This window comes from Pantherophis guttatus, chromosome 4, assembly GCF_059756535.1.
Source record: "Pantherophis guttatus breed Tessera chromosome 4, ASM5975653v1, whole genome shotgun sequence".
Classification (NCBI taxonomy): Eukaryota; Metazoa; Chordata; class Lepidosauria; order Squamata; family Colubridae; genus Pantherophis; species Pantherophis guttatus.
The window spans coordinates 22223872-22244553 of NC_142066.1; the positions used below are offsets into that span (position 1 = coordinate 22223872).

General features: G+C 41.5%; 2 protein-coding genes across 2 annotated transcripts; both read right to left on the reverse strand.

Annotated features, from left to right (window-relative positions):
• Positions 1 to 6213: 6213 nt before the first annotated feature.
• Positions 6214 to 7304, reverse strand: LOC117659936 (olfactory receptor 5P56-like). Its single transcript, XM_034407978.2, has one exon. It carries the CDS (start codon positions 7302 to 7304, stop codon positions 6387 to 6389), a length of 918 nt encoding a protein of 305 aa, XP_034263869.2. The 3' UTR covers positions 6214 to 6386.
• A 10360-nt stretch (positions 7305 to 17664) lies between these two features.
• LOC148113886 (olfactory receptor 5P56-like) lies at positions 17665 to 18618 on the reverse strand. Its single transcript, XM_087893514.1, has one exon. The coding sequence runs from the start codon at positions 18610 to 18612 to the stop codon at positions 17665 to 17667; it is 948 nt and encodes a 315-aa protein (XP_087749640.1). The 5' UTR covers positions 18613 to 18618.
• Positions 18619 to 20682: the final 2064 nt, after the last annotated feature.

Here is a 20682-nt window from a genome sequence, read left to right on the forward strand (position 1 = left end):
TTTTGAAGCCCAACCCCTGGAAGAAAGCACTATCAATCTGAATTGAAGCTGAAAATGAAATGAATCAAGTGTCCCCAGGAAATGAATTCAATTCATCAATTCATCCGGAACCTATCCGGATGGACCTGGATAGGTTCCTGACAGAGTTTGGGCCATTCCCTGAGGCTCTGGGTCACGGCGCAACTGACGAACTGGTGGCCGCCTGGGATAGGGCGGCTGCTGGAGCTCTAGACCACATTGTGCCTTTGGGGCCTCTGACCTGGTGCCAATCTCAATTGGCTCCCTGGTTCTCTGAGGAGCTGAGAGAGATGAAGTGCCAGAAAAGACACCTGTGAGGTCTGGTGAGGTCTCATATTAAGATCTACCTAGTGGCGATAAAAGCAGCAAAATTTAATTATTTTTCTGTTCTTATCAGGTCTGCTGAGAACCGCCCAGCAGCCCTGTTTAGGTGACACGCTTCCTTCTTCACCTGGGAGCGAGGGAAGACCCTTTGCAGGGTAGAGCTGAGGATTTTGTGCAATTCCTGCATGACAAAGTCACTCAGATTTGGGAAGGTCTGGACTCTGATTGGGTAGATCCGGATGGTGTTATGGAGGGGGGTCTTGAGAATGTTATCTGGGAGGGGTTTGACCTTGTGACTCCCGAGGACGTGGACAGGATTCTGGGTAGGCTTAATGCTGCCACATGTTTATTGGATCCGTGTCCCTCCTGGTTGGTGCTGGCCTCCCAAGAGGTTACACGAGGCTGGCTCCAAGGATTATTAATGCTTCTTTGAGTGATGGCTTCTTCCCCACCCTCGTTGAAAGTGATGGTGGTGAGGCCTCTCCTCAAGAAGCCTTCCCTGGACCCAGCTGTATTAGCGAATTAACGCCCAGTCTCCAACCTTCGCTTTGTGGTGAAGGTTGTTGAGAGTGTGGTGGCGCAACAACTTCCCCAGTACCTGGATGAAGCCGATTATCTAGATCCATTCCAGTCGGGCTTCAGGCCGGGGCACAGCACGGAAATGGCATTGGTCACATTGATTGATGATCTCTGGAGGGCTCAGGACAGAGGTTGTTCCTCTGTCCTGGTCCTATTAGATCTCTCAGCGACTTTTGATACCATCATGCTGGGCGAGATCATCCGTGGTTTCGGGATGAGGTTCTATCAGTATGCTGATGATACTCAGCTGTACATCTCCACCCCGGACCACCCCAATGCTGCCCTTAACGTGATGTCCCAATGCCTGGAGGCCATCCAGATCTGGATGGGGAGGAACAAGCTCAGACTCAACTCTTCCAAGACCGAGTGGCTGTGGTTCCTGGCATCCCGGTATAGTCAGCTGGTTCCATCGCTGACTATTGGGGGCAAGATTCTGGCCTTCTCAGAGAGGGTGCACAACTTGGGTGTTCTCCTGGATGCACAGCTGTCTTTGTAAGAACATATGACGACCGTAGCCAGGGGAGCTTTTTATCAGGATTGCCTGATCTGCCAGTTGCGTCCCTTTCTGGACTGGGATGCCCTGCGCACAGTCATTTATGCCCTCGTCACGTCATGTCTAGACTACTGTAACGTTCTCTACATGGGGCTCCCCTTGAAGAGCACTCAGAGGCTCCAACTCGTCCAGAATGTGGCCGCACCGGTGGTTATGGGGGTGACTCGGCGCACCCACATAACACCCCTCCTATGCGAGCTGCACTGACTCCTGGTGGTTTTCTGGGTGCGATTCAAGGTGTTGGTCACCACCTTTAAAGTGCTCCATGGCTTTGGACCAGGCTATTTACGAGACCGCCTTCTGCCATCAACAACCTCCCACCAGCCAATACGCTCCCACAGAGAGGGGCTCCTCAGGGTACCGTTGGCCAAACAGTGCTGACTGGCGGCACCCAGTGGGAGAACCTTCTCTTTGGGGGCACCAGCCCTCTGGAATGAGCTGCTCCTAGAAGTCCATCTTAGCCCCGACCTGCGTACCTTTCACCGCACCTTGAAGACCCTTCTGTTCCAGCAAGCCGGTCTGGCCTAATACGAATTTTATAATGGGTGTATGTGTGTTTTAATTTGTGGGCCAAATTTTTTTTATATATTCGATTATAATTGGTTTTAAATTTTGTAAATCTAAGTGTTTTAATATGGCTGTACACCGCCCTGAGTCCTCCAGGAGAAGGGCAGTATAGAAATCTAATAAACTCAAACTCAATTCAACATATGAATATTTATGGGTGAGAGGGAAAGAGGGAGAAGGAGAGAGAGGGAGTGAGGGAGAGAGTCTTCTGTAAATATTTCCAGCAATTTGTTATGAAATGGACTTTCAACTAGAGACATATGTAGCCTTTCATACCAACTGTCCTTAGAATGTGTCTACTTATTTTAAGGTCTCTAGAACGTGATATTTTAAAAGATATTTTTTCTTGTAGGATGAATCACCGCTGAGTAAAAAAAAACTAGGCATCCATGTGGCTTTCTAATTTTGAACTATTTTTGCCATTAACCATGATTTAAATGTATATTTACGTATACAGGTGAAACTCAAAAAAATAGAATATTGTGCAAAAGTTCATTTATTTCAGTAGTGCAACTTAAAAGGTGAAACTAATATATGAGATAGACTCATTATTAGTTCAAGTCTTGATTTGTCATAATTTTGATGATTATGGCTTACAGCTCATGAAAACCCCAAATTCACAATTAGAATATTACATGAAATCAATAAAACAAGGATTGTACATAGAACAATTTCAGACCTCTGAAAAGTATAAGCATCCATATGTACTCAGTACTTGGTTTGGGCCCCTTTTGCATCAATTACCACCTCAATGCGGCATGGCATGGATGCTATCAGCCTGTGGCACTGCTGAGGTGTTATGGAAGACCAGGATGCTTCAATAGCGGCCTTCAGCTCTTCTGCATTGTTCGGTCTCATGTCTCTCATCTTTCTCTTGACAATGCCCCATAGATTCTCTATGGGGTTCAGGTCAGGCGAGTTTGCTGACCAATCAAGCACAGTAATCCCATGGTCACTGAACCAGGTTTTGGTACTTTTGGCAGCGTGGGCAGGTGCCAAGTCCTGCTGGAAAATGAAGTCAGCATCCCCATAAAGCTCATCTGCTGAAGGAAGCATGAAGTGCTCCAAAATCTCCTGGTAGACGGCTGTGTTGACCCTGGACTTAATGAAGCATAGTGGACCAACACAGCAGATGACATGGCTCCCCAAATCAACACAGACTGTGGAAACTTCACACTGGACTTCAAACTCTCCACAATGGAGAGGCAGTGTGTGCCTCTCCATTCTTCCTCCAGACTCTGGGTCCTTGGTTTCCAAATGAGATGCAAAAGTTGCTCTCATCAGAAAAGAGAACTTTGGACCACTAAGCAACAGACCAGTTCTTGTTTTCTTTAGCCCAAACAACAATGTTGTTTGTTGTTCAGGAGCGGCTTGACAAGAGGAATACGACATTTGAAGCCCATGTCCAGGATCCGTCTGTGTATGGTGGTTCTTGATGCACTGACTCTAGCCTCAGTCCTCTCCTTGTGAAAGTCCCCAACACTTTTGAATGGCCTTTTCCTGACAATCCTCTCCAGGCTGCAGTCATCCCTGCTGCTTGTGCACCTTTTTCTTCCACACTTTTCCCTTCCACATAACTTTCTATTAATGTGCTTTGATACAGCACTTTGGGAACATCCAACTTCTTTTGCAATTACCTTTTGAGGCTTTCCCTCCTTATGGAGGGTGTCAATGATGGTTTTCTACACAACTGTCAGATCAGCAGTCTTTCCCATGATTGTGATTCCTACTGAACCAGACTGAGAGACCATTTAAAGGCTCAGGAACCCTTTGCAGGTGTTATGGCTTAATTAGCTGATTAGAGTGGGACACTTTGAGCCTAGAATATGGAACCTTTTCACAATATTCTAATTTCCTGAGATTGTGAATTTGGGGTTTTCATGAGATGTAAGCCATAATCATCAAAAGTATGACAAATCAAGGCTTGAACTATCTCGCTTTGCATGTAATGAGTATCTCATATATTAGTTTCACTTTTTAAGTTGCATTACTGAAATAAATGAACTTTTGCTCAATATTCTAATTTTTCAAGTTTCACCTGTATATGATGCGGTGGCTCAGTGATTAGGATGCTGAGCTTGTTGATTGTCGGTCAGCAGTTCAACAGTTCAAATCTCTAGTGCCGCATAATGGGGTGAGCTCCCGTTACTTGTCCCAGCTTCTGTCAACCTAGCAGTTCGAAAACACGTAAAAAATGCAAGTAGAAAAATAGGGACCACCTTTGATGGGAAGGTAACAGCGTTCCGTGTGCCTTTGGCGCTGGCCACATGGCCATTGAGATGTCTTCGGATAGTGCTAGCTCTTTGGTTTAGAAACGGAGATGAGCACCGCCCCTAGAATTGGGAATGACTAGCACATATGTGCGAGGGGAACCTTTACCTTAAATGTATATAAAATGTGACTGATACTAAACTGAGATGGATTTGAACCAGTGAGGTTCAGCCAGAGCTGGTTTTCTGAAAGAAGAGTTCTGAGAGTTGAAGTCCATTCATTTTAGAGTTACTTAGGATGCAAAACATTGGATTAAACCAAGCTTTTAGAGGATAGTAATGTGAAGATCTATCCCATCCTTTCAACCCTCAAGTCTGGTTTTATAAGTTTCAATATTACAAAATTTTGGGGCTTTATGGTTTCAGCTATCAACAATCAGAAATGTGGACCATTATTTTTCAAATTCCATCCCAAAACAGTGTTTTCATTTTAAAGTTTATTTTAGTTTATTGCTTCTGTAGCATATGAAGACATCTGGAAGCTGTTAAAATCTTATAATTTAATATAAGTTTCTGTTGTATATAGATAGTCTATAGTTAAAATACACTTGCCACAAACTAAAGATTTGTGTCTTCTCCAACACTACAATTCAAAAGCAATGATACCATTAGTCAGGGTATTCAGCAATTGGCAAATAAAACATAGTAGAAACCCTATTTTGGTGTGTGTGGTTATTTGTTTGTTTGTTTGGTGTGTGTGTGTGTGTGTAAAGCAGGGGTCTGCAACCTTAAATATTCAAAGAGCCATTTGGATCTGTTTCTCACAGAAAAGAAAACATCAGGAGGACTTCTGGTTGGCACTGCTAGCGTCGTGGACGGTCTCCCCGGACCGCCAGCCCCGCGATTCCGTCAAAGCCGCTTTGACAGCGTTAAGCAGCTGTCTGGCAGCTTGAAAACCTCTCCATCGGGAGAAGAAGGAGAGGAGAGCTGGTGGGTCAGGGTAGATCTCCCCGTAAGCCTCCTGGAATAATTCCAGAGGCTTGGAGGGTGAGAGCTCCCCAGTCAGCCGACTGAAGCTCCGGATCTGGGACGACTCTGTTTTAAACAGAGCCAGATGTCGCGACCAACTCTGCAGGCAAAAGTGAGTTTGATTGATTGACAACAAGCATAGACAGAGCAGAAACAGGAGAACAAGCATTTACAAGTAACAGTGCCTAACTCCGGGTTTACATTGTTTCTAATCAAATCTCTTTGAGCTGGAGGCTGGAAGATGGTGCCTTTGTTGTGGGCGTGAGAGTGAAAGTTAAAAACAAAAGTGCTTATTGAGAACTTTGCGCTCTGAGAGTGGATTAAAGCTGCTGGGAAGTGAGAGTTTGTGGAGAAAAGACTATTTTGCTTGATAAACTATAAACTTTAAATTTTTGAAAGCTGTTCAAGGGATTTTGTGGCTGTGAAAGGAAAAAAGACTTTTAAAATAAAGATGACTTCTAAACAACTTAAGCCAGGAGTTTCTAAAAGTGGAGGAGGTTCTCCAGTAGTGTCAGTAGTGACACAGAAAGCACAACTTCCAGCTGATTCACAGAGCCAGGAGGCTTCTTTTAATGAACTTAAAGAATTTATAAAAGAAGCCATGAATAATCAAACTGCAGCTATGAATAACCAAACAGTAATTATGGAAGGGAAATTAAAAAAAATTGAAGAGGATATAAAGTCAATTAAAGATGTTGTTGAAGAAAAGCATGATGACTTTTCTTCAACAAAAAGAGTGGGGGGAATATTGGGGGGGGGTGATTTTCTTTGTAAAACTTTTTAATAAAAAAAAAGAAAAAGAAAAGAAAAGAAAACATCAGGAGCCTCAAAACCCTTCTCGTGCCTGACTATTTCTTGAGCGGCCACAAAACTAGCATATGTAGTTGAATTAAATGTTCTGGTTTTTTCTGAATTTTTTTTTCTTGGATTTATCCATGGTTGGCCTACCAGGGGTTGAAAAGCTCAATAAATAGTGTGCCAGTGGGTGTCACACATTGGTGGTTGTGACACATACTTTGAGTGACAGGGAGCCACAGCAGAGGGGTAAAAGAGCCACATGTGGCTCCAGAGCCGCAGGTTGCGGACCCCTGGTATAAAGCAACTCTTTACAGCATTTTGGATGCTGCCCTATGTATGCTCTTATTCCTCAAGGTATAAATGATGGGGTTGAGCAAAGGGGTGACCACAACATAGAAGACTGCAATTTGTTTATCATGATCAGGAGATGTAGCCGACTTTGGAATGATATACATACAGATAATGGTTCCATAAAACAAAATGACCACAATCAAATGGGAGCCACAGGTAGAGAAAGCCTTGTGCAGCCCAACGTTTGACTTCATATGCGAGACAGAATAAAGTATACAGCCGTAGGTGGTCAGAATAACCGACAGAGGAACCAGAATGCCTATTGCTCCTATAGCTAAATTCACAAGCTTAATTATTTGTGTATCACTACACGCAAGTTTCAGCACCACTGGCAACTCACATATGAAGTGGTTGATCTGGTTGGGACCACAATAAGTTTGGCAAACAAGACAGATAACACAGATGGCAGAGAGCACGGGAGCAATAACCCAGCAGGCTAGAGCAAACTGCAACTGCTTTTGCTTGCTCATGGCAGTAGGGTAAATTAGAGGACAACAGATGGCCAGATAGCGATCATAGGCCATGACACTCAAGAGAAAGGACTCCATGCTCCCCATGGTCAATGCGACATACATCTGGATGGTGCAGAGTGCAAAAGAGATGATTCCATTTCCAGTCAAGAGATGGGTTAATATGAGGGGCATGGTGCTGGTAACATAACATATTTCTATCCCTGCAAAATGTGAGAGAAAATAGTACATGGGAATGTGGAGCTGAACGTCAAACTGCACTATGATGATGATCAGGAGATTCCCCAAAACCGTAAGCAAGTAGACAAGGAGAATGACTACAAAAAGGAAAAGCTGTATTTTTCTTTGGCTGGCCAGTCCCAGTAAGATGAACTCCTTAACAGAGGTGACATTGTCAGCTTCCATCCTGGCCTCCTACTGTAAGGAAGGGAAAATGAAGCAAAGTTTTAGATTCCTTTAGATTAGCAAAAGACCAAATTACTCTCAAAACAAACCAATCATAACCCACTCTTATATCTCAAGATAGAGTTATGAGATGGACTCCATAAATTTTATATCAAGGATAACCATTTTCATAATGGCAGGCTCAACCCCCGGATAGTCTTGTCTTAACTCAAAAGCTAAGGCAACTTAAATTTGGTTACAACTTGGATGGATATGGGAAGGTGGTTGGGAGAGTGATTGGCACACAGCTACAAAGGAGAATGAAGTGGATTATCTGGAACCTTTTCAGTCTGAATTTAGGGCAGGGCATAGCATTGAAATGGCATTGGTCACACTTTGGAGGACTCAGGGTGGAGTTGGGTGCAACCATTCTTGCCCTCCTGTCCCTCTCAGCAGCTTCTGATACTATCAACTATGGTATCTTTCAGAACTAGCTTCTGGGCTTGGGAATGGGAAGCACTGTGTTACATTGATTCTCCCTTCTTTGCTTGCAGCCAGATTCAGTCCATGTTAATAGGAGAGGAGAGTTCAAATCCTAGAATCCAGCAATGCCTCGGAACTCAAGCCTTTCGCCTCTCCATTTTAATGTGTACATGAAACTACTGGGGGGGGGAGATCATCTGTCGGCATGGGGTCCAGCATGCTTTGTTGTTGTTGTTAGTTGCAAAGTCATGTCTGACCCATCATAACCCGATGGACAATGCTCCTCTAGGCCTTCCTGTCCTCTACCATCATCTGGAGTCCATTTAAGCTCATGCTAACTGCTTCAATGACTCCATCCAGCCACCTCATTCTCTGTCGTCCCATTCTTCTTTTACCCTTAGTCTTTCCCAGCATTAGGCTCTTCTCCAGTGAGTCCAGCATGCTAATCACACCCAATTATACATCTTTCACCCCTAGCTAGACAGGTGACACTATGACAGTGCAGGCTGAAGGCCTGTAGGCTATAATGGTCTGAATGGGGAGAACCATCTTTGACTCAACCCTGGCAAGACAGTGTGACTCTGGGATTTTGGTTTCCCATGGCCAATCTATTTCATCTTTGACTCTGGCATTCCCCAGACAGAATTGGAATTGGTATGTTATTTGTGGGTTCTTCTAGACTCCTTCTCAAGGCTATGAGTGGGAGGGACTTTGCACATTTAATAACAACAACTTTATTGTCATTGTACGTGTATACACGGTATACCCATACAACAAAAGTCACTTAACACCCAAAGACCAGGTCCAACACACATAACAATCCCCAAATACACTCCCACCCACCATAAATTCCCCACCCATAAACCACCCAAACATCCACACAACAGACCAAGTAATGCTGTCCAACAGCTCACTGATGGTGGCCCTTTAGTTCATTGTTGAGTGCAATTGCAGCTCTGGGATAAAAACTATTCTGAAAATGTGTGGTCCAAGTTTTAATTGTTCTGTATCTTCTGCCAGAAGGCAACAATCCAAAAAGATTGTAAGCAGGATGGGAACAGTCTCATTTCATCTGGTGTACCAATTGCTCCCTCTCCTGAATTAGGAGGCCCTATCCATAGTCACTCATGCCATAGTTACCTCCTGTTTGGATTACTGTAATGTGCTGTACGTGGGGCGGTCCTTGAAGAGTATCCAGAAGCTTCAGTGGGTTCAAAATGCAGCATCCCACATAATTCTGCATGAGTCAAGATTTATACATGTGTCACCTCTTTTGAAGGAGCTGCATTGGTTATTGATTTACTTCCAGTTGCAATTCATTTTTGCAGCATAATAGAGTTGGAAAGGACCTTGTAGAACATCTAGTCCAACTCCCTGCTCAAGCAGGAGACCCTATACTATTTTTGACAAGTGGCTGTTCAGTTTCTCAAGGTGCCAGTTATTACCATTAAAGCCCTACATGGCTTGGGGCCAAGTTATTTGAAGTATTGCCTTTCCCCACCTACATGTATCCAGCCCATCAGAGTGGAGAGGCACGGTATGTATTAGTGAAATGCATCTAGTGGACCAAGAAAAGAGCCTTCCTTGCAGTGGCTCCTTCCTTTTGGAATATCTTTCCTTCAGAGATAAGATTGGCCACCACCTTGTTGTTTTTCAGAAGGTCCTGAAGATATGGTTCTGTCAACAGACCTGGGGCTCTCAGGTTGATATGTAGCCAAACGATTGGTATGATTGTGTAGTAACTGCTGCTGCTGGGATGGAGTGGGGAGCTATGGGCTCTTACATTGTGAAATGTTCACATTGAAAAGAATCTAGACTTGAACTTTGGTGCTGAAGAAGGCTTCTGAGGATACCATGGACAACCAAGAAAAAAACCCAATGGATCATCATTAAGAGCCATGGTAGCACAGTGGTTAGAATGCTGTACTGCAGGCTACTTCTACTGACTTCTGGGTGACTGCAGTTTGGCAGCTCGAATCACCAGGCTCAAAGCTGACTCAGCCTTCCATCCTTCCAGTCAATACACTGTCCACAAAATATGTATGGTGTGAAAAGAAAACTGCAAATAAAACATTTTTTTTAAAAAAAAGAAATTGTTAAACTTAATAAAATAATTTTTGGGTGCTCCATCACTGGAGGTTTTTAAGAAGAGGCTGGATAGCCATTTGTCTGGAATGGTATAAGGTCTCCTGCTTGTACATTACATTGAAGGCTGTCATTGAAAACTAGCATAGTAGTCTTAACTAAAATGTTCTCTGAATTCTTAAATCATCTTTTGGGTCTGTAAATCATATACATTAAGGATACCTAATATCCTTAATGCCATGGTGCACAGTGGTTAGAATGTAGTATTTATTATTTATTTATTTATTTATTATTCAAATTTCTATACCGCCCTTCTCCTTTCGGACTCAGGGCGGTGAACAGCCAAAATAAAACATTTATACATAAAGTACGATTAAAAATAGATTTAAAATAATTAAATTTGGACCATAGTTTAAAATTTATCAATTTAAAATCCATATTTTATATATATATATATATAGTATTGCAGGCTAATTCTGCCTACTGTCAGCAGTTTGATCCTGATTAGCTCAAGGTTGACTCAGCCTTCCATCCTTCTGAGGTTGGTAAAATGAGGACCCAGATTATTGGGGGCAAAATGCTGACTCTGTAAACTGCTTAGAAAGAGCTGTAAAGCACTATGAAGTGGTATATACAGTCTGTAAGTGCTAATGCTAAATGCTATCAAGCAAATCAAGCCATATTTCTCACTTTGAGGCACAAATGATCAGGCTCAAATGATCCTATTGCAGACATATTATGCAAAGACCTAGTTTTCTTGAGAAGTCTCTAATTCTGAGAAAGGTGGAAATAAAGGAACAGGAGGACCACCTGCAAGATTGATGGACTTGGTTGCACCAGTCAAGAGTACACTATTAGAAAAACCTGAAAGTCCAGGTTAGGAGCAGATTGCCATGAAGAAAAATTACATATGAAGTTGCTAGGATGCAACAGCAACTTCATGGAACTTCAATCAATCAATCCTTTATTCAAGTGGTGAAATCCTCTGCGGTTTGCCACCAGTTTGGTGTCCGCGCATGCGTGCTGCATGCCAAACGCACACTGTGCACAGAAAAATGAGGCTTAAGAAGGTAAATAGAACAGCGGGGTGGAACAGCTGTGCTATGCAATATAGAATATAAATCACGCTGTACAACTAATTGTCGGAAATACCAGTTTAGACGAACCGGTAGCTTTTTTTAACTACAGATTCACCTGAACTGGTAGCTTTTTTTTTTTTTTTTTTTACTGGTGCGAACCGGTAGCATTTCATCTTTATCCCCCACCCACACAGACAAGCAAGACACCAGAATATAAACTGACAGCAAACAGCACTCCTTACTAGCACTGATGATGTTACCTAGTTATGGTAATGAAACATTTGCAAGGAAACAAGCAAGCTCAGAGAGCACCAAGGACCCTTCATTTCAACCCTGAGCTACAAATATTTTCCTTTGTTGAATCCTTTATCTAGGAGAAAAATTTCAGCTTACCTTAGCCTTTTACCAAGCAACTACAAAGGAGTCATTCCTTGCGCTTGGCTTCTGTCTGTCTCAGTAGACATATCAATGTCTACTCCAATATGTAATTGGAGAGGGTTTGATGATCCATTGTACAACTCTCAAGAAGTTGTGTTTTTTAAACAATTTTTTTTTTTAAATCTTGGCAGGACTCAGCGACTTATCATCTCATAATTCTTAAAAGCATCTAAACTCTTATGGATGAATTATAACTCACAACACCTGGAGATACCCTGGGATTAATTAACGAGTATAATTATTTCCACAAGGAATCCATGAAGTGTGCATGATATCAATGGGAATGTGGAACTTTCTTTTGTTGGTTTATTCTCAGAGATTCTACTGAAAAGATATTGGTAGCAGTTAACAATCCTAGGGAAATTGTTCCAATTAATTATCTTCCTGGTCGGTTATTCAGCACCTGATATTTTTTTATCTTTAATAAAAGAAAAGAAAGTTATTTGGATAGATGAATCAAAATTTTAGAAAACCAATACCCAATGATCTCCATTTTTCTTTTTTTAAGTTTTAGAAGATTTTTATTAAACATAAAAAATTCAATATCTACATAAACAGTGTGTTGTCTGAGTACAGTTAATTTTAAGAAATAGTAATCATAATAGTAACGATAATATTCATAACATTAATAACGATCACATAATAAAATAGCATTTGCTTAGCATTTTAGTGAACCTTCCTTATGTAATTAATCATTCTCTTATGCTTTTAAAATTCTAACTTTGGTTTCTGCTAGTTAAAGATAAAGGTTCCCCTCACACATATGTGTTAGTCATTACCAACTCTAGGGGGCAATCTTCATCTCCGTTTCAAAGCATTGTCCAAAGACGTCTCCGTGGTCATGTGACCAGCATGACTAAACTCCAAAGGCACACAGAACACTGTTACCTTCCCACCAAATGTGGTCCCTATTTTTCTACTTGCATTTTTTATGTGCTTTCAAACTGCTGGGTTGGCAGAAGCTGGGACAAGTAACGGGAGCTCACCCCATTATGCAGCACTAGGGATTCAAACCGCTGAACTGCCGACCTTTTGATCGACAACCTCAGTGTCTTAGCCACTGAGCCACTGTGTCCCATTGTTCATCTCCATTTTGTTAGCCATTGATAGTTAGCCATTGATAAAAACAAATCCCATGTTTAAAAGTATTCAGTTTCTTCCTTCTCCCTAATTTTAAGTGTTAATCTATCAATTTCTGTACATTCTAATATTTTTTTAATTACATTTTCCTCTGTAGGGATCTCTTTGTTTTTCCACTGTTGTACAAATACAATTCTAGCTGCTGTTAATATATGTAAAATTAAATAAGTATTCCCTTTATTGTATTTTTCTGGTAAAATACCCAGCAAAAATATTTCTGGCTTTCGATCTATGTGCTTCTTCACCATTTTTTCTAACCATATATGTATTTTTGTCCAGTATTATTTTGCCTTTGTGCATGTCAAGCACATATGTATGATAATACCAACCCAGTGTCTGATTACATTTCCAACATATCCTTGAATATCTTTGCCAGTCTTATCACTGGAAAGTGCCATCTGTAAAACATTTTATATAGATTTTCTTTATATGCAGTTGCCATTGTTAGTTTATAATTCCTATCCCACAATTGCTGCCATTTATCTAACTCTATAGCATAACCAAATTTTTTAGCCCGTTCTATTCATTGTTTCCTTTACTTGCTCTTCTTCCATTTTAATGCTCAATCGATAGTTATAATTTTTTTTGGTTAGCTTTTCATCTGTCTCTGTTAGTATATGGTCTAGTTCTGTTAATTCTTCATAAAAGCCATATATTTTAGCATCTTTCTCATACTGTATGTCTTTTAACTATCAATAAATATTAAACCAGAAATCTCAAAGGTGCTTTTTCTCTTTGTTTTTGCTTGAACACATTTTGTTTCTCATCCAAGTTCTGAACTGAAGAAGTGTTTTGGATGAGAAGTGAAATGTCTCCAGTGAAAGTCCAGTTGCCTTCTGAAAAAAAGCAGCTTTGGGACAATCATGATCTGTATTGTGTTGTGGGCTGCAATGGGCAAAAACAGACACAACAGTGATTACAACAGTGTTTATTGACTCAAACTGGAACTGAAGAACAATAGGCAAATCCCTGTAATTTATACTCTAGGCCCACAGGCCCTCAACCAATCACAATACCTTAAAAAGCCAGCCCAAATATGAAAATTCTGAGTTTCCCCCAAAACAGTTGAAGTTAACAGTTAGGATAATCTAAAAGTTAGTTTCACTTTAGCAGGGCTTAACACAACAATACAGTATATATTCAATACATAACAACCTGGATGACTGAGAATCTCCATAAGCATTAAACCAGAAATCAGAAATTTCTAGCACACTTCAACTGAAAAACTTAATACTGGTCAAGTTAACACTGGTCTAGGAGGCAGGAGGGTAAATTCTTCCTTCCCAGGCCCTTCCTTTGTGGAGAGCTGCAGAATTCAACCCTCACCCTTGTCCAATTTAACATTTACTATTGGAAAGTGTTGTGGAAGTGTTGAAACTGTTGGAATGAGTTCATCCACAGGTTTGGTATTCAAGTATCATCATAATTATATTTTTTGATCCCAGGCCAATCAAATGAAGCTGTCAAGGCTCCGTCCCTGAAGGTTGTGTGCATGTGGATGAGAAGGAATAAATGTATATGTGTTGGTAATGAGTTTGTGAAATCATCCACTTTGCTGATCTCCAGTCTGCCTATCCACAACTTCTGCTTGATTTTAGATTCATCACCTAAGGGGAACAATCCCAAAAATTGATATCTCTCAGGTAAATTACTTTGCATGTAACTCAGTCAGAAAAAAGGGGATTTGGGAATAAATATAGGATGTGGTGGCTCAGTGGCTAAAATGCTGAGCTTGTCGATCGAAAGGTTAGCAGTTCAGCGGTTTGAATCCCTAGGGCCGCATAACAGGGTGAACTCCTGTTACTTGTCCCAGCTTCTGCCAACCTAGCAGTTTGAAAGCATGTAAAAAATGCAAGTAGAAAAATAGGGACCACCTTTGGTGGGAAGGTAACAGCGTTCCATACGCCTTTGGAGTTTAGTCATGCCAGCCAGATGACCACGGAGATGTCTTTGGACAGTGCTGGCTCTTCGGCTTTAAAACGGAGATAAGCACCGCCCCCTAGAGTCAGGAATGACTAGCACATATGTGCAAAAGGAACCTTTACCTTTTACCTTATGAAATGATGGTCAAGACTAGAAAGAGAAGGGAGTTCTAAAAGAACAAAGAGGCAATATTTCATGAACATAGTTTCTTTCTAAGGATCTCTGTATCTTATGCTGTCCTTTCCTAGAATTCTGTTTGCTTCTAATATTTTTAGAATCCTATCATCATTCTTGGGTCTTTCTCTGAGACATGCATCTGAGGAGAGAGTAACTTTACTTTTCTAGTTTTACACCACATATGTAAACTCTTGCATAGTTTTCCTTAGATGTCTTAAATAAGGAACTTTCCCATTAACTGTGAAGTTAAATGCCTCTCCATGTTTAAATACATGACTAAGGTCAAGTATAACTTGTTTCTTGGCCAAGCTTTCTTGGATCTCAAAGACAGTAGATAGACCATCTCCTGAATAGTTGTAAGAAGAAGAAAATGGACATCAATTTGGTGTTTTCTCTTGCTCCTATTAAATCTTGAAGATGTTAATATTCAGTTCAATATTCTCTCACTATAGTTGTATGTACACTGAGAGATTATGCACCGGAGACAAATTCCTTAGATGTCTAATCATACTTGGACAATAAAGAATTCTAATTCTAATCAAGATTAGGCATTCAGACAAACTTGTACAATATTAGTGGAATAAATTCTTTCATAGACTTTACAATATTTTTATTTATTTATTTATTTATTAGATTTTTATACCGCCCCCTCTCCCGAAGGACTCGGGGCGGTGAACAGCCAAAATTAAAAAACATACAATATAAACATTAAAATATGTTTAAAACAGAATTAAATCCAAAATGGCTCCCCAATTTAAAACGCCTTACCCATGCCCCTATAAATAAGACGAATTTAAAATTTAAAAATTTAAAATTTCCACATTTAAAAAGGGGGAAGATTTAGGCCAGGCCAGCTTGATAAAATAGAAAAGTCTTACGCGCGCGGCGGAAGGTGCGCAGATCCGGGATCCTACGTATCTCCGGGGGGAGCTCGTTCCAAATCGTAGGTGCCCCCACAGAGAAGGCTCTCCCCCTAGGGGCCGACAGCCGACATTGTTTGGCCGACAGCACCCAGAGGAGCCCCTCTCTATGGGAGCGTACTGGCCGGTGGGAGGCTATTGGTGGTAGCAGGCGGTCCCGTAAATAACCAGGTCCTAAGCCATGGAGCGCTTTAAAGGTGATAACCAGAACCTTGAAGCGCACTCAGAAGACCACCGGGAGCCAGTGCAGCTCGCGCAGGAGAGGTGTTACATGGGAACTCCATGTCGCTCCCATCACCACCCGCGCGGCCGCACTCTGCGCCAGTTGGAGCCTCCGAGTGCACCTCAAGGGGAGCCCCATGTAGAGAGCGTTGCAGTAGTCCAGACGAGAAGTAACGAGGGCATGAGTGACTGTGTGTAGGGAGTCCCGATCTAGATAGGGACGCAACTGGCGGATCAGGCGAACCTGATGAAAAATCCTCCCGGACACAGCCGTCACATGCTCTTCTAACGACAGCCGTGAATCCAGGAGGACACCCAGGTTGCGAGCCCTATCCGTGGGGGCCAATGATTCGCCCCCAATAGTCAGCGATGGCACAATACAACTGTCAGCATTCCAGAAAAACCCCCACTCCAAGTAAAGACTCTGAAGCAAGTGTTTTTCAAAGTTCTATTTACTAGAATAGGTAAACTGGCACATCTGGGAAAACCGGAATCGGAGAGGTCCGGGTTTTCCCTCAGTAAATCAAAACCCCCAAAACCATCCCCTCACTCCTCAGTCAATCACATGCTCCAATCAACCGCCGTCCCATCTTGAGACATCACTCCGACCACTCCTTCTCCAGATGCAGGATTGGCCTGACCTTGACTGACAGGAAGAATGCTATTATGTCTACAGACAACCCCTCTACTAAATCCCCCCTCCAACTTTCCCACCCAGGAAAAGGTGACAGCATGGAAGCTTCCGGCCTAATATGGCTTCCAAAGCTGACAACAACCTTTTATATGTTTACCCAGAGAAAAATGTCACTGATATCATTAGATGCACATTCCCTGGTAGATAATTTCTCAACATTAACAACTTTAAGAAGTATGGACTTCAACTCCCAGAATTCCTCCGCCAGCATGTTTTGTCTGTTTACAAAAAGTACCTGGGAGAAAGAAGAATCTATAACTGGTCAACTAACATTGATACTGGGCAAAAGTTTAGAACAGATTACAATATGGTCAACCTGTGATAAATATCAATAACAAATATCCATTATTCATTTTGGATCAACTTGGATTTTAAAAACAATATTCCAGACTAATAGAACTTTGCAAAATGTAGGCAGTAGACTGTATCCCTCTCAGCCAAATAATTTCCCTTCATTTCACACACATTTTTTTAACTTTAGATCAGGGGTGTCAAACTAGATTTGATTGAGGGCTGCATAAGGGTTGTATTTGACCTCGGGTGGGGGGGCATGACTGGTGGACGTGGCTGGGGCATGGCCAGCTCAACATCACTCATAGAGGCTCCGTTATCAGCCTTGATGGCCTCCTGCAGCATGAAAATGGAGCCTGGGGGGAGGGGCATGTGCAGCCTCCTCAAGCTCCTTTTTCACTGACAGAGGACTGTAAGAAGCCATCACGGCTGAAAATGGAGACTGGGTTGCCATGGGCTGCCTCCCTGAGCTCCATTTTTGCTGGCAGAGTGCTGTAGGAGGCTGTCACAGACAAAAACAGAGCCTGGGATGGCCACGTAAGGCCCTCACAACCTCATTTTTCTGACAGAGGCACTGCAAGCCGGTCTAAGCACCCAATAGGCCAGATCCATCCATCAGGACTTGAGTTTGACACCCCTGCTTTAGATTATATCAACTGTTCTCCAGCTTTAACTCTGCTATTAAAGGGACTTTTGTAAAGAGCCCAGGAAGCAGCTATAATAGCACCAAACATACCTCATTTTTCCTAAAAAAAACAACAACAAACGTATTTACATTGCACCCAAATACCCAAATAAATAGTCTGAGAGGTCATTCACAGGTTGAGTTTATGGCTAGACAAACCAACATTTAAGGCATTCTGAATTAATACTCAAGATCAGCCAATCTGACATGACCATTTTTTAAAAAAAAAAATTGACACAAACATTTATGTTTTCTGGTCGAAGTCTTTTCTTTGCAATAACTTTCTTACTGACCTATGGATGTCCTTGTTCTTTAGGGTATAAATGATAGGGTTAAGCAGAGGGGTGACCAAAATGTAGAAAATTGCACTGTGCTTATTACGATTAGGAGCTGAGATTGAGTTTGGAATTATATACATAAAAATGATAGGACCATAAAACAAGGTGACTACAAGCAAATGAGAGCCACAGGTAGAGAACGCTTTGCGCTGTCCAACTGTAGACTTCATGTGGGATACAGAATAAAGAATAAACACATAGGAGGTCAGGATGACACAAAGGGGAAGCAGAAGGAGAGGGACTCCAGCACCAGATATGATATTCTCAATGACTTGTGTATCACCACATGAAAGTTTTAACACCACAAGAAATTCACACATGAAGTGATTGATATGATTGGGACCACAGAAAGTTTGAGAAACCAGGAAGACATCACAAATGCCACAGAACAGTGGAGCAATTATCCAGCAGGCTACAGCAAACTGCAACTGGCAGCGTTGGTTCATGACAACAGTATATATTAGGGGGGAACAGATGGCCAGATAACGGTCATAAGCCATGACACCCAGTAACAAAGACTCAGTAGTAGCCATGGACCCTGCCACAAATATCTGGGCAATGCAGAGTGGGAAGGAGATGGCTCCATTCCCAGCCATGAGGTGAGATAACATTATGGGCACAGTGCTGGTGATGTAACATATTTCGATCACCGCAAGATGAGAAAGGAAATAGTACATAGGAGTGTTGAGTTGTACATCAGACTCTACCAACATGATGATCAGCAGGTTCCCCAAAATTGTAATCAAGTAAAAGATGAGAATCACCCCAAAGAGGAGAAGCTGGATTTTTCTGTCGCTGGTGAATCCCAGTAGGATGAATTCTCTGATAGAGGTGAAGTTCTCAGCTTCTGTCATGGCCTCCTTCTGAAGAGAAGGAAAAAGGGTGAGAGACCATTAGATCAAATACCATGTCTACATATGTAAATAAACAATAACAGGCTTGTGTCAAAAAAGCGCCATTTGTTTAAATCAAGGTATTGAAATTATTACAGGAAATGTTGGTATCATTACTGGAAGATGAGCGTATTTTGATGGAGGGAAGATCAAAATTAATACAGGATAGAAAGTAAGTTCTGTCAATTTTGTTATATGATTATAGAGGGATTCCTTTCCAGGGAAGATTAGGAAAGAATATATTCAAAGTGCTTGAACAATGTTTATTTTGAACTTGAATGAAGAAGTTAGAACATACCCATATTAAACTTAATCTAATCCAGGGGTGAAATCCAGTAGGTTCTGACAGGTTCTGGAGAACCGGTAGCACACATTTTGAGTAGTTTGGAGAACCGGCAAATACACCGTCTGGCTGGCTCCAGAGTAGGATGGGAATGAAGATTTTGCAAAATCCTTCCCCCAGGAGTGGGGAGGGAATGGAGTTTTTGCAGTATCCTTTCTCTGGAGTGGGGTTGGAATGGAGATTTTGCAGTATCCTTCTCCTGCCACGCCCACCAAGCCATGCCCACCAAACAACACCACGCCCACCAAGCCACGCCACAGAATCGGTAGTAAAAAAAAATTGGATTTCATCACTGATCTAATCTACTAAATCAGATTATTTTTTAAGAAGAACAAAGATTGTCTCCACAAATTCAGCACTTACATTTCCTACTTTGGACTGGAAAGGTAAACAAAGTTGGGTATGGTTAGTACTGAGACTAGAGATGACCAGGGATTTTGGAGCTGCTGATTATCATTTTCTTTCCTCATAAAATGGTCCTCATCTGTCAAGAAAGAGTCAAGTCAAGTATTATCAGCTTCTTTTACAGTGCCCAGCAAAATGGAAGATGTTCCATTTGCTTCCTATGAAAGCCAGATATTGTCCACCTGTTGGGGAGTTTATAGGTCTCTCAGGAAACAACCTACACAAACTGTTGCAGAAGGTGTCTTAGTAAAAAAAATTAAATCATTGTTTTGGCAGGATCTCAGCAGTTCATAACAAGTAAGAGCATACCATGGAGGAATAATACATTCTCTGAAAACATCTTGAAATTATTTATTCCAAAATATTCTGTCATTGCTTTTCCATTTTCACCAAGTGGTTGACCTTATGAGCATATACACAAATACCTACTTATATGACCCACGGTGGTGCAGTGGTAAGAGTGCAGTACTGCAGGCTATTTCTGCTGACTGCCAGCTGCCTGCAATTTGGCAGTTCGGATCTCATCAGGCTCAAAGTTGACTCAGCCTTCCATCCTTCTGAGGTGGGTAAAATGAGAACCCAGATTGTTGGGGGCAATAGGCTGACTCCGTAAAAACTGCTTAGAGACAGCTGTAAAGCACTGTATAGTAATATATAAGTCTAAGTGCTATTGCTACAACAGTTCATTTAGGGACCATTCAGTTACAACAGCTTTGAAAAAAGTGACTTATGACCATTTTTCACACTTACGACCATTGCAGCATCTCCATGGTCACATGATCAAAATTTGGCTGTTTGGCAACTGGCTCATATTTATGATGGTTACAGTGTCCTGGGATCATGTGATCTCACTTTTTATGTGATCTTCTGACAAGGAAAGTCAATGGGGAAGCCAGATTCGCTTAACAACCATGTTAACTTAACAACTTCAGTGATTAATTTAACAACTCTGGCAAAAAAAAAAAAGTCTGAAAAATGGTGCAAAATTCACTTAACAAATGTCTTACTTAGCAACAGAAATTACGGACTTAATTTTGCTCATAAATCGAGGACTACCTGTAGTCAGGTTAGCAGAAACACCAGCACATCCTGCAAAGACATCAAACTACTGGTAGTATACTAATGTCTTCATAAGGGGAATTTTTTTTTTGTTTAAAAATACATAATACATTAAAAAAATACAATATTTTTGTTTAAAATACTTATAATATTGTCTTGGAGACAATTTTTTTTCAGCAAAAAAAATATTTTAAAAAAAGAAACATGTAAGACTGCAGGTAAAA